Source organism: Motacilla alba, chromosome 2, assembly GCF_015832195.1.
Source record: "Motacilla alba alba isolate MOTALB_02 chromosome 2, Motacilla_alba_V1.0_pri, whole genome shotgun sequence".
In the NCBI taxonomy this organism is placed as follows: Eukaryota; Metazoa; Chordata; class Aves; order Passeriformes; family Motacillidae; genus Motacilla; species Motacilla alba.
The window spans coordinates 109,759,959-109,774,633 of record NC_052017.1 but is presented as its reverse complement, the minus strand read 5'-3'; the positions used below and the strand labels follow the sequence as shown (position 1 = coordinate 109,774,633).

Here is a 14,675-nt window from a genome sequence, read left to right as displayed (position 1 = left end):
GCTAACTCTGTACTTGTGCTTCATGTAATTTGCTCTTTTTCCATTTATCATTATGATGGCAGCACTAATAAAGTGCAGAAGAGCTAACAGTTAACAAAACAAAAGCAGGGAAGGATAGAATTTCTCAAATCTCCCAAGCAGAAGAGAGAAGTCAGATTCATTGACGACCTCTAGTTTTTTTTTATTTTTTAATTCCTTTCTGCCACCATTTCCTTCTTACTCCAATAAAATAAAACCCAAATTACTTATTATATTTATTAGAAAATTATTTATTAATTTATTAATTATTTAAGAGGTCTGTGACCTCTTGTGCAGTTTTCATCAGTTTTGTTTCATGAGTATTACAGTCAAAGATGATGGAAAGCAATATCACTTGTTATTGGTACCAAACTTGTCTAGCTACTGCTTTACAGACATCAAACACAAGTCCTTAGGTAAAAAAACCACAAATGCAGAAACATACTTACTTTGAGCATCCAAACACTTTCCCTGGTTGCCGGCTTGAATTGTTCCTTGCAGCAATTTGGCACTGAAAAGAATACATGAAATCTTTAGTTCAGCTACCAAATAGGAGGGGGGAAAAAAAAAAAAGATTCATTGGATGGTCTTTGTCTGCATTGGCTGAACAGTGATGCAATAGTCGTATGCTGAAAATTGAAATGAGTAGAAATCCTTGATTACAATGCCCTAATTCAGCTGTGCTCACAATGGCTCAGTGTCTAACACATCTGCACAACAATCAGATGCCCCCTGATATAGTAGCAGGTCTATGAGCTCCCTCATGCAGGGCTGCATTTAGAGTTTATTCATGATTTCCAGGCATGCTGGTCTTTCTTCATCCAACCAGGCTTCTTCTGGGCACAGGCAATCAGTTATGGCTGTTGTGTCATGCAACTGGAGCCTTGCTGCACTTGGCTGAACAGCTTTTCAGAGGGAAAAAAAATCTGCCATTGAGAAGCACAGTAACTGTAATCCAGGAAAGCCTGTGTTTTTGCCAATACAGCACAAAAACGCTGGCAGTCCTTTGAAGTGTCTCACTTAACAATGAAAGCATGGTGCTGCCCCCTTGTAGCAGCCACATTAAGGCCTATTCCCTTCTGTGTTCCTGGAGGCAATTGCCTATGAATTCTAAATTTGTCCTCGCATCCATTCTCTCAAGTGGTACATTACAGACTACAGAAACATGAGATGGAGCAACCATATATGGGTTTCAGTTGGTGCCCTGAATTACATGCTATGGTTACGTGGCTAAGTTTCTTAATTCAACTCCTCAGTCAGCAGGAAATATCACTCCTAGCAGGTAAATAATGGTTTACAGTCAGACCAGGGCTCTGGTTATTGCTTGTTTTGCATTCCTAGTCAACTAGTTGAGACAGCCCAGCAGGGAGGAGTATTCCAAAGACATCTATCTCTGCATAACAGCACAAAACCACACCAAACAGGATCCCAGGGGTACTCTGACTGAATCAGGGACCAAGGGATGTAAGAAGCTCCCACAGGTGAATTTGGATTCCTCAAAACCCCTGTTTTAAGAGGAGGAAAGCAATAAACAACTCTCACTATACTTCACTATCATCTGGAAAAGGTAATCAGACCTTTAAAGATGGCTTGTCTAAAGGACGGGATCCCAACTCCAGAAGCTGTGACTCATCCTGGCAGAGAACTTAGGAGGGCTGCTAGCAAACTGGAAGGCTGAAGCTACCTTAAAGCCAAACCAGAATGGGAATTAGCTATTAAACATGTTATTGTTTCATTCCTTTGAATCTCTCCAAGACTCTTAAGCTTTGCTTTTCAATGTACTGTTTTTCCCCCATTTGTTTAATGTGGAAAATGATTCCAGCACAGCTGAAAAACCTCAGGCATCCTATTGGCAAAAGAACAGTAAATCCATCACAGTATGTTGGCTTTTGGCCAAGTAGTACCCCTCTGAAGTTAAGCTGGGATCTGACAGCACTTCTTCAACAAGAGTGTCCCATCCTTACAAGTTGAGATAATGGTTAGAAGACATCTCTCACCAGGAGGTGTTGACCAGAACTTCTAACAGGCACCAGCAGTGGAGAGACATAGTGATCCCGTTAGAAATATGACACTTAATACACTCATGGAACGTTTTCCATGCTATGTTTTCTGAAGAGTGTGATATTTACAGCACATTGAAGACAGAGGTACTTAATTGTCTTCAGTACGTAGACCTCAGTTTGAGAGGGATTTGAGGAACACCACCACGCTGAACTTCATTCATATTGTCTCAAATAAAAAAATCCTTATAGCACAAGCCCCTAAAACTTGAAAGCTGATTTTGCTGATGCTTGCACAGGTCAAGCCAAAGAGGAACATCTCAGCAGCAGCTCCTGCCTTTTTTGCCTGCAAACAGGTACTTACCTGAGCTGCAGGGAGCAGCGCAATCGCTGTGGCCAGATGAGATAATTGGCACTTGCTGCTGAGTGCAGCAGCACTGCCAGGTCTCCACCTGCTCCGTGAGCCCTGCCAACACCTCAACCCGTCCTTCTGGCTCGAGATGCCGCAGCAGCACCCAGGCAAGGGAGCGGTAGGAAACACCGGATCATTAGGGTGGAATTTAGTTTAGGTGGACAAAGGAATGCAGTAGAGGTCCTAGTCAATGGGTGTGAGGGAGCTAAGGATGGAGAGCTGGAGTCTCCTTTGAAAGGGTGGAGGGATAAAGATGTGCAATGAAGACAAGGAGAAAAGGATGCCACGTCCTTTTACTTCATGGCAGGCCACGCACAGCTCTCAGCTGCAGACAGTGGCATCACATCATCACTTTACAAAAGCTAGCAAGCACAATTCAATTCCTCAAAACTCCACAACACACAGAGGCTGAACTGATTTTAAAGTAGGTTCCCATCTCCTAAAAAGTCATCTATCAATACACCTAAAAAAATTCCTTCTTCCACATTGGAAAACTTGGGCAAAAGGGGTAAAATACAAGAGGATGAAAATGTAGAGGATCAGGAAAATGGAAAAGACCTTAAGATACAGAAAAAAAAAATTAGGAGCAATTTAAAGAGTAGCTTCAGAAAATCCTATGTAGTAAAAGAGATAAATACATTTATGCCTTTTTTTTTTTCCAGGGCAGAAATTTATTATTTGCTCTATGTTATTCCAATGCAAATATTTGCAGGTATGTGTAAAGTTACCCACAGCTGCAAGTTCCATATATTAGACTATCCATTTCCCTGATGAGTGAATTACATTGGGGGAAACAGACCAATGTTTATCATAAAATGCTTTTGAGTTTAGCTGTTATTAATAGAATTGAGCAGCTTTTATTAGTAGCCGATGACTGTTCACACAGTGCATTCAGTTCTCCCCATCCCTCAACCTCTTGTTTCATCCTGCTACAGCTACAGTTGGGAAGTGAAACCCAGGAGAGGGAGGTTGGACTAGTGGGCCACTGGCTTCCAGGGCGTTCCTCAGGGGTCCCTTCCCTTCCTTCAGCAGCTGTGTATGCAGCTCTGTAGCTGCATTGGCCACTTTTTCAGAAGCTGCTGGGTTACATATCCAGTTTGATATTAATGGGTGCTAGTGGAGGCCTAGGGCAGGTTTGGCAAACTTTTACAGTTCAGAGTTTTGGGATCTTGGGGTGTCCTGTGGATTCAGCAGGACTGCTGCTCTCCAGGGTTTACCTGGTCTCAGCATATATTTTTTCTCCCTGTGCACACTAGCTATTCCTGCACCAACAGTGCTGAACCTACTGACACAAACTGATGCAGAAGGGGCTTCTATAATAATATCCCTTGAAATGCTGTAAAGCATTGAATTTAATTTGAATGAATATTGACCCAAAAAAACCCAAAAAAAAAAAAAAAAACCCCAAAAAAACCCCACCCCGAACGAAAAAAGAATTGGGAAAGATGGATATGAGAACACAAGTAGAAAGCAAAGCAATTAAATGGAAGAAGAAAGAACATCAGAGAATCTGTAGTAAAGAAGGAACAACAGCATCCAGAGGCACGTCCTACAATTGTAATATGGAAAGTAGTACCCATAGTTGTTAGTTTGAAGGAACAAGGAGGAAAAATTAGGACAGAATGTAATTAAAGTGATTTAAGTCAAATGCCTTCTAGTTCAACACTTTGTCTCCAGAAACTGTGTTTCCCCTGTGGGCACTGAGCCCTGTCTGCTGCTACTGTCTCTCTGTGTACTGGATGCTTTCTTCCATACTGCACAGATCTGTTTTCTTCTCCCTGCCAAAGACTGGAAATGCGATGTTGCATGAAAACAATTTGTAATATGGGCTGACAGTCACCGATTATTGCCTCAAATATCCTCAGCAGTTACAGAAAAAACTTCAAAACCGACTTATTTTTAGCAACTGAAAGAATTCAAGCAACCCCATGTGGCTGCTATCCAGGCATTCACTGAGTGGAGAATAGCTTGACAAATTACAGAAATGGACAAACTCAGAGTGTAAATCAGAAAACCATGTATATCACTATTTACATATGCTTTCCTGTTGAAAAGATGAACAGAAACATTAATTTTATGGCTTCCAGTGTCAAAGGAAAGAACGCCTGTTTTTATGAGCTGTGCATGAATCACAAAAACCAAAACAAAAACCCCCATCTACTTCACAGTTTGGCAGATTTCTCAACTTGCTGGTAACTAACAGCCCAGCCCTCTGCTGTCTCACTGTTCCCGAGTAATTCCTCTGCATCTACTCAGGCCTTGGCACTGTGGCACTGCAGGGAAGGCACAAAGGCAAAGACCCAAAGCAAAGACATCAAGAAACAGACCTGAGTTTAATGCTATCTCCAGCTACAAAACAGCAAGAAACCTAGTCTGACCCAGAGTGCTTCACAAGGAAGGCAGTCCCAGAAGATGTGAGATGCTGATACCGAGCGCTTCCCACCTCTTTTGCTCTTCCCATTCCAAAGATGGATTTGTCCCAGAGGTGCTGCTTCTCTCCAGAGCTCTGATTTCAAGTCATCTACTGGCACAAAAAAGGTCCTAGAGATTTCTTATAAGACTCTGTTCCCTCCCTCTCATTTACAAAGCAAACAAACTTTTTTTGGTCATTTACATATAAAGTAAATCCAAGCATGTCCTACTTAGCAACTTTGCACAAAAGAGCATGTATCCTTTCTCGGGAAGACTTCTACTCTGTTTGGGAAGTCTTTAGATTTTTCTTCCTATGGAGCAGTAAACCAATTTGTGTCATTTCTGCTGTCCTCTCCTGTCCCTCCTCATCTTCTTGTGAAGGGGATTTTCCATGATCCAAGTGACTTGCAGACACTGCTGGGTTCAAAGCTCCAGCCAACTGCAGCAACACTTACATTTTTGCAGCAGCCTACCTGTCCTCCTCTTATTAATAAATACCTTCACTGCCTTCCTTCCTGTTCAGTAACTCTGAGACACAGTAATTATCTTCCAACTTAGAAAGGGTGTAACAGAGCTCAGTTTGTGTGATTTTACTTAGCTAGTGTGACAGATTTGGCAAACCTTTTCTTTTGTGTGACAAGTAATACCAAACCAGTATATGCAGCAAGAGGTGGCAGACCTAATAGGATGACCAAATGAGATCGTGTATTAATCATTCTTTGTATTTAGCAGCAGGCTGCCATATCTCAGTTATCTCCAAAAAACAAATAAAAAATCTCTTTGCTCCATTTGGAGAAAAAAATCTTCCTTCAATTATTTGCGGAATCCTTTCCTTTAAAATTTAGTTCAGAGTCATTGATGTCTGCATTTCAACTTCTATCACACAACTAAAAGTCTGACCCCCTTGGCAGTGTCAGTGCCAGTGTCTTGACTTCTACATCCAACACAATCTCCAATTTTGTTTGGTGCATGTCTGCAGTTTGCACATTGTACTGCATTTTGCTATTGATGCACTTCTCTAGGTACTCATGCATTATGCTTTAGTTTTGGGTTTGTTTTTTTTTTTTTTTTTCTGGTAGGCTTTATATCATCTTAGAGAAAGCACTTGGTTTAAAAATAACTAGAGTTGATCAGGTTTCTGCTTAGTTTCATGCACTACAATCATTTAACCAATTCATTTTTAATATTTCCTTATAAAAAACATTATGCTGTGATGATGCATGTTTTACGGAGAGGCAAGAAAAGCCAGCACTGACTAAGGTTTCCCATTATGAAGAATTTGGCAATAATATTGCCTTAAGGCATTCCAGCCCTAACTGTTTGCTCCTTATTTATGTCTCTGGGCTGCCTTGCAGTTTTTCTAGAACTCTGAATCCCATCCACTCTGAAGCAGAAGCAAAAAGGGATTTAATTTCAAAGTCAACCCTTTTTTTTTTTTTTCTTTTTCAGATTTAGAGAAGTGAATATCTGGGACAGTTCCCGGGTTTTACAGTACCCAGCAAGGCCCCATCAACACTGGGATGTCACCACTGGGAGGACAGGATCTGTCTCACTGGCTGGTATTGCTGGCCAGAAACAGGCATGGGGAATAACTCCACTGAGTGGGAGGGAATATCAAGCTTTGAAAGCAGACCCAGACTCCTCAGCTATGGTCTAAAGACTAGGGGATACACAGAGCTAAGGCAGAACACACATCAGTCTTCCCCTGTTCAACATGGAGGGAGTAAGAGACACATGGAAGACAGCTAGCAGCAGCTGCTGTGGTCCAGGTCAACTCACCAGCAGCCTCCAGATTTATCATTTCCTGTACTCAATTTTAGGCTTCATTTTGTAGCTGGATCTTATAGGCTAATCATCAACTTAGAATTAAAAAGAAGGTTCAAGGGGAAATCATTAAAATATACATTCAAAAGTTAAAAAAAAAAAAACCACAAAAAACTGCCTGTCTTTGTATTCTGACCCAAGCCATTTTCTGAAGTTCTTTTAAAACAGCAAATCCCGAGGTTAACATGAGGAGTCCTGATGGCATAATAATAATTATCTGAATTATCCAAGCTGACAATCTTTGAAAATGAGCCTGCTGAACAAGCACAGTAGGAAGTGCCCAAAGAGAGCTTCCATAGGAGTGTTATGCAGTGTCTGGGGGACTCTCAAAATTGGTTCAGGGATATAAAATGTACCAACTTCAGCACCAGGAAAACATTTAGAAGAGCAAGTTGGTTTAAAAGACAGATGTTTTAAATCAAAAAGTAACTTATGTCTGAGCAAAATGCAGGTAGATCAGTTCAGGTGCTTGAGATTAAATGAGCTGAATCCCCCCCACTGTTATGGGATTAGTTTTTCAGATCTCTCTTTACAGCAGGTGAAGAAAATTTAGCACATCAGAGAACATTCAGCAAAAATCCTTTAGGTGGTAGACAGAGGGGGATAAATGCTCCTACTAACTCTCTGTTTTAACCTAGTGCTTTACTATGAGCTCTACTAAATTGTCTAAACTTACCAACTGGGTGTCTTTGCTAAGTTACAGAATTCAGTAACTTCCTTTAAAAAGTAAAAAAGTTCTCCAAAACGGTGCAAGACCTGTGCATATATCAGACCAGGAAAGAGGTGAGGACAACAGGTCTGGAAATCAAGTATGCAAATTCTTGCCCCAGGGAAGGAATGACCTTGTTGGGTGCCAGCCAGCTAGAGACAAACTTCAGAGAAAAGAAAAAAAAGACCTGAGGGGTCAAATTGAAAAATTGACAACAAATTGAAAAATGCTCAGCAGAATGTCCTTGCAGAAAAGGAGAGCAATTCTTCAATGGGCTGGGCTTGCAGATCCAGGACAGTAATTGCTGTACTCAGGGGTTGCAAAAGTGCAGTACCTGTGTACTTGGGAGCCACAAACCAGTGACAGACACTCTGGAGCCCAGCCTACCATACAAGATAGTTAAGGAGATGGAGTGTATGATACAGGAGAGGCTGAGAAGGTTGGGTTGGTCCAGCCTGAACACGAGAAGGTTTAAGGTGTGTGGGGGATATATGACTGGAGCCCTCAGCTACTAAAGGGGAGGGTGTAGAGAAGATAAAGCCAGGATCTTCTCAAAGGCACACAGACACAGCAAGAGGCAACAGGCAAGTTTCAACAGGGAAACCCTGATTACATGTTAGGAAAAGTGTTTTCATCATGAGAGTGGTTGAACATTGGGTCCAGTGAGGCTGGAAAATGTGAATGTTTGAGATATTGTTTGGGAACTCAAGTTCCTGAGCAACTTGATCTGTTTGGGATAGATTTGAACAGGAGTGGACAAGATTATCTCTTTCCACCAGTATCATCCAGTGATTCCATGTAGAAGTGTCACTGCAGGCTGCTTGTTGCCTGCTTGCCTTACCCAAGAAAGAGAGCCCAGGAATGAGTGAGGGCATGAACTGCCATCTTAGCCCTTTCAACTGTTCTGGCATCTTTCTCTACCTTAAATTGCTGAACAGAAAATGAGACCAGCTCAAAGATGTAAAGACAGATTCCAGTATCAGTGGCAATCACTAAAGCAGCTCAAGTCTTGTAACTTAATTTTTATTTCAGTCCTTAGAAATCTAAATATAAACTGTATAAATATATTTATAATAAATAATATTTAATACACAAATATAAACCCCAAAGTTTCTCTTTACAGCACTGGTGAAGCACGTAAGAGTTCTTGGACTCCTGTCTTGTGTGAGCAGAATGGATTACCTGGAGCCAATTATGCACGTACAAACCTATGAAGGCTTTAAGGCTATAATTTGTAGAAATGTCCTGTGAACCTGTGATTAGATAAGGTGCTCATGTGACAGCTGATGGAACATTGAAGGGTGTGTGGCATCACCTCATTTGTCCTCCACAGATCATCTCAGGTGCTCCTATAAACCAAAAGCCAAAGAAGTTTCTCCTTTTCATCTAATCAATCCCAACCATACAGTTTTCCTTGGAGGAATGCAAGGCCCCCTTTTCCACAGCCCCACAGTGTGACAATAATCCCTGTGTTCCCATCTTTGCTGAAACGACCATGTTAATCTTTTACACGACTTAATCAGTGGAGAAACGTGGGCAGAGGGTCCCAGTGACAATGTCACAGCCCAGTGGTCATGAAACATTGGAGGAGCACGTTTTAAGCCATCTCCAACTTAGCAAGAGGCAGATCCCCTTTAGTATCTCATATTTTGAGTCAATCCTTCAGCCCTCCTCATCTACAAGGTGGAGGAAGAACCCACCAACACTTCACACTCTTCTACACGTATTTTGACTGAAAGCAGGAGGCAATTGTTGTGCTTGGCACAGGTAACAAAATCTGGGGATTTCATAGGATTGGATCTCTTGGGGGAGTAGGCAGAGAAATACAACTTGGTATTTATTCATGTTACAAAGCAGTGAGCGCTGATTTGCTTGCCCTACCCAGGGGCAGCACCTCTTATCACTAAGAGAAGAACTTCACTGACAAATATAACAGCTACCTATATTCTCAGTAAAGATCAGAAACCTGCACTTGCAAAAGGTCTGTCACAAAGTGGGGGTCTCCTGCTTGTTAAATGGGAAAGCTGAAATGCACTGAAGCTTGAGGACACTTGCATTGTGGTAATGACCACAGACAAATAATTACAGCTGAAACTGGAAACCTGTATATTTGACAAAGAGAGCACAGAACCAACTGAGCTTTTTCCGGGATCTAGAGTGCATGTAGAGCTGGAAGTTTCCCCATTAAGGGAAACTCAAAAAAAGCTGCGGAGGGGTTCTTCAGGGCAGGACTGTATTTGAGAATTGTAAAAATACCTCTTACTCCTTCAGTTACAATGGCATTGCCACCTGATCACAACTTGTGAATTTCAAGTTGAAGGAAAAATATTCCAGTCTGTGAGATAAGAGTGACAGCTTGTTACCTTATTTAAGTACTCCATGATATGACAACAATAAAGCAAAGTCATGTGGGAGGGGGTTCAAAAGATGGGTTGCTAAGCCTCAACCCCTCAAGTTGAAGTTCTTTTGTTCTGAAAGGAAAGCCTGCATTTGAATTCTACCATACCAGAAATTTTTGGGCTGCATTATTGAGCTGCAGTATTTCCTCCAAGAAGTTGCAGTACAAAGCTCACATGAATTATTGTTTCTTCATGTTGTTCTGCAGACAAGCGCCGCAGAACACAGTGGACTGGCCCACAAACATGAACATGTGCATCATTTATCCATTAGAAAAAAAGCCACTTAGGAAGTTTTCAAGTTGCTTTACAGTATCAGGTTGAATTTATACTTCCACAACATTCTGCTCTGCAAAGCTTTTCCTTCAGCACACTGTGCGTAAGCACTGATTTGGAAGAGTACTAAACTAATTTAAATAGTATACACAATTTAAGTATAGATACTTCTCTCACTGCCTTTCCCAGATACTTACGTTTTTCATTTGCTAGCCAAACCAATCAAGAAAAGTCATCACTTAACTGAAGAATCAGCTACTTTGGATTGATTTGTCATTTACATGCACACTATTTCCTCATAGATCTATACAAGAACCAATTTTTCACATTTAGAAGACAAAGCCTTTTAGCTTAGATTAGCAAAACTGGCAGTTTTGGTGTTTTGGAGGGTTTGGTTTTGTTTGTATCCTTCTTTCATAAACCTGTCAGTACAGCAGATTCTGTGCAGAATAACAAGCCTTACTGTTTCTTCAAAGGCACATGCAATCTGCCCTTGAGAACCCAGCCTGTGTTAATGTTGTAGATAAGCTCTCTTCAAACCGTGGCACTTGCTGTAGCAGCAGCCTCCCAGTAGCTGTTTTTCTTTGGAATGACCAGAGTGTCCTTCAGCTGAGCCTGAAAGAACAATTGGCACATCTCCTGCCTTGCATAAACTCACACTCTTTGCATCCAAGGTTCCTGAGATGGCAACTATCAGATATTTTCAGGCATGACTGCTTTAGGAAAGAGTGCTAGATATAAAATATACGTACAAAAGGTGAACACGCGTTTGGGGCTCTAAATAAAACTTGTGAAAACACAGTCCTTATTTCCCAGTCATGAACTCATTTAACAAAGCCTTTCTGTTTTCATCAAGATTAGTCAGCTATTGAAAGTCCCCATAACAAGATATTACTGAACTGAACATGCCCAAGGTGAATCAAGGTAGTAACTTGTGGAAACAATGAGCAGCTGCATGGTGTCTGCAGCTGAAGCATCCAGCATCAGCTGAAAGCAGGTCTGTCTCTTCCAAGCCCGTGAGCAGTTTTATGCATGCTGGTGGTACAAGTCCAACCTTTCTTCCTTTTTAGTAGTCAGCTGGCTTATTAACTCACACAGCAAAAATGTGAGCTTCAACCTACGTTTTCCCATAAGATTGATTTCCTTGCAGGGCCTATCTCAGAGTCTGCTGCAACTCTCTTAGACCCTCCCATTTCTGGTAAAAACATGCCACACCTTCCACATGAGTCAACAGAGCAGGGCAGCATCTCCTGCAGCAAGCAGGGAGGGAGCTGAGAGGGGAGCCTGGCTGTGAAAACACAGTCCATCCTTCAGCAGTGGGCAGGATGCTCAGAGAAATGCAGCCACGGCCAAAAATATTGCTAGGAGAATGCAACAAGCTGCATTTGATCTTGAAGTCACCGGATCAGGCAAGGTCACTTCTGGTGAAATACTCACAGGGATAAATTCCAAGTCACCCAGATAGTTAGTTAGCATACACAAGACAGCTGGAAGGCTTTACAACACTCTCAAATGACACTGTTTGGCACCTTATCAAACTAAATGCCTTTTGCCTGTCGAGAGCCTGAGCACATCATTTTACTTCAACGTTGTTCTGTTTTCCCTCGGAATGATGTGTTGGTTGTGAGAAACCGCTGAATCCAAGACAAGATGTCAGGGTTCAGCTTTCCTACTCCTGTTTGATGACAAATTGATGCTGAAGTTTAATTTCCAGAATATGAAAATTATTAATGTATTTTGACATACAAGACATGTAAAGAAAAACACAACTGAACTTGTCCCAACTTTAACCAGGTGACATGGTGCTACCCCAGGAAGTGCAGTGTTTTTAATCCCAGGAACACTCCTACTTTCCTTTTTCAGTAGAGATGCTTACAACCTTTCTTGTTTGAAGTGCTGTGTTCTTTCCCCTACTATTCCATGCAGGAAAACAGAATGTTCAAGCCGATGTAACAGCTCTCTGACACTAAGAACTCAATAAATCCAGGACCACAAGTTACTGCTTCTTTTATAGTGGTTTTTTTTTTTTTTTTAACTGGAATAAAATCACTGTTTTGTCAGTCCCCATCCCAGAGAAATGGCCCTGTCTGTGCTTGATACGAACTGAAAGACATCCTGCAGCATGGCAAGGCAAGAGAATCCAACTCAAAGAGGTTTTATGTTTATACACACACACACAGAGCTATTTATTTAACTGCTGTGAGTGCACTCCATGGGGTGAGCTGGGAGTGAAACCCTTCCGTGTTCGACGTGATGCACAAGTGGACAATGGCAGATGCCTGAGCAAAGCACTGGGCTTGTGCCAGGGACTTGAACCAAAAGGCAAACTCAACAAGAAGTGGAAATAAACTGGAGACAGCGCAAAATTTCTTCAACTTCAGAAGTCACAAAATTAGACAGCTAGAAAAGATAGGAAGGAAGGACCCTCCTGCACAGGATACATAGGGCATGGAAGGCATATATTATTAAGGAGCTTTAATCTCACCTACCAGATTTCTCTCCTGTTGGTAACTGCTTTTTCTTCTCACATTTATTTTTACGTTTTATTAAAATCAGTTTTGTGGGCTGGAAGCCCCTAACACCTCACTTAAGCTCATATAAAAGAGTGTGTGCTCCCCCCATGAAGCTCAGGCCCTACTGCAGCACCCTGCAAGCACAGACTGACACCCAGCTCCCACTGGTTACTCCTGAGTGGGTTCTCCAGCACCTTCCAGGACCAGCCTCAGGGCTGTGAGTAAAGCAGAAATGCCCTTCAGTTTTACCTCAGGCATAATTCTGAACAATCTTTACTTAAATTTGAAGTTTTAAACAGTTTCATCAAGAAAAATCCACATATAAGCACCACACTGCACAGCAGGGCATACACAGGAAACTCAGAGGCCATATACCCTGTACCACCAATCCATTTAGTGGATTTAAATGGGTACAGTTAGGCTACTGCAGAACAGACACATTTCATTTACAATTTACTATGTATCACTGAAACCAGTAAACCCTGAATTTAGACCTTCACCATCACAAATCAGAAGGCAGCACTTCAAATTTCTTGCAGTAGCACCCAGTGAATGCCGCAACAAAGCCTCATCAATCCCTCTGTGCCACATTGTTTTAATGGATGGAACTGTACCAGTAGCTCTGGGCTCCTTTCAAAGGGAGCCCAGAGACATCACTGCCACCCGTCAGACAAACGTTTCTTGTTGGTCTGTTCCACAGCCACAGAATAAGTTCCCTGTCATCTGACAAGCCCATCATAGGATTTCTCTATCTGGTTTTCTACCATGATCACATGTTGCCTGCAGCCCCTGCATCCTAGCGAAAGATTTTTGCTGCAGCAGAGACAATACATCATCCTAAAGGCGTACACAGGATACTAAGCATATCCTTTACCTGATGTGGCCTTCAAGCGTTCTCCAAACATGCCTCAAAAACTTTGTTTCAGGCCAAGTGACATCTGACTGGCAGTTATATATCTTTCTCAGTTTATTATTTAGATCTCAGTTATCTAAGGAGAGTTTTAGTGGTATACCACATCCTTTGCAGCTCCTCTTCCAGCTTACACAAAGGAATTGAATTTCAGTCTTCTTCCTTGTTTTGGAAATTGATGCCTATATGCCTGACTGTCAGGTGGACAAAAACTGAAAAAATGCAAGTCTACAATATTTACTGTTTAAACTTAGAAAGTTGGTTTGACTGCAACTAAACTAGGGCAACAAAAGCCAGCTGTCTCTGTCCCCTGACAGCACTGCCTTGAGAAAAAAAAATACATTACTTAAGGGCATCAAATAATGTTAAAGAAACTGCAGCTATTTTAAGATCTGTACAGCACTCTGATTTAAGGATCCCACTATTTAAATAAATAACAGTTGAAGAGGAATCCATAAAGCAGTGAGGCATCCAGCTGAGCAGGGTCAGCTTGGGTCTTCTCAGCAGTAGAGGTAAAATGGACTTTATGGTCACCTACATATGCTGAATTTTCTGCTAAAATCTTCTGATAGTAGAAGTTTTGAAATGTGAAGAGATGAATGGAATACCATGTCAAGGTAATGCCTCTGACAGTGTCAGCCTTCATACACTGCCTCAAAGGAATTACAAGGAAGTTACAAGAGATTGCCATTGGCCATCTGTCTCTTTAGTACTCAGCTCACCACCAAGAAGTCTTGCTACATTTAGTACATAAGTGGCTCCAAAAATCAAATCAGAGAAGGAAGGTGGCACCCAAAGGCTTGTAGTTTGGCTACTCAAAAGTAGCCTTTTGAAGATTTATCTAAATTTATCAGATAAAATAAGTAATCAGCCACAGGACAGTCAAGGTCACTTCAGTCATTAGTGTTAAATAGCAGGCGTCAGAATTATGTTAAGTATTCCACAATTATTACTTTCCAAGTCACTTTAATCCCTGCTTGGGAGATGACCAAATTTACAAAGATGTTAAGCTATGCAATGATGTCAAAAAGTAAGTAACTCTGCATTACCCATTTGAAAAAGCTTCAACTTTCTCCCTGATCCAGAAAACCCATCCAAAAGCATCCAAGAGTAGAGACACCTAAGACTCTCTGCCAGTATTGAGAGTATTTTCCTCCTCCTCCATCTCCCCAATCTACAGTACTAGTACAGCAAGAGATATCACC

At 41.6% G+C, this 14,675-nt stretch overlaps 1 protein-coding gene across 3 annotated transcripts in view; it reads right to left on the bottom strand.

Annotated features, from left to right (window-relative positions):
* The window catches only part of MAPRE2 (microtubule associated protein RP/EB family member 2), a 99,357-nt gene that overhangs the window by 72,208 nt on the left and 12,474 nt on the right, over positions 1-14,675 (bottom strand). For all 3 annotated transcript variants that reach the window (XM_038162920.1, XM_038162882.1, XM_038162901.1), the window contains exon 2: positions 468-529. Coding sequence is in view for 2 of the 3 variants with exons in the window: in XM_038162882.1 (XP_038018810.1) it covers positions 468-529 (62 nt within the window). In the remaining variant the exon portion in view is untranslated. The remainder of the gene's footprint in view (positions 1-467; positions 530-14,675) is intronic.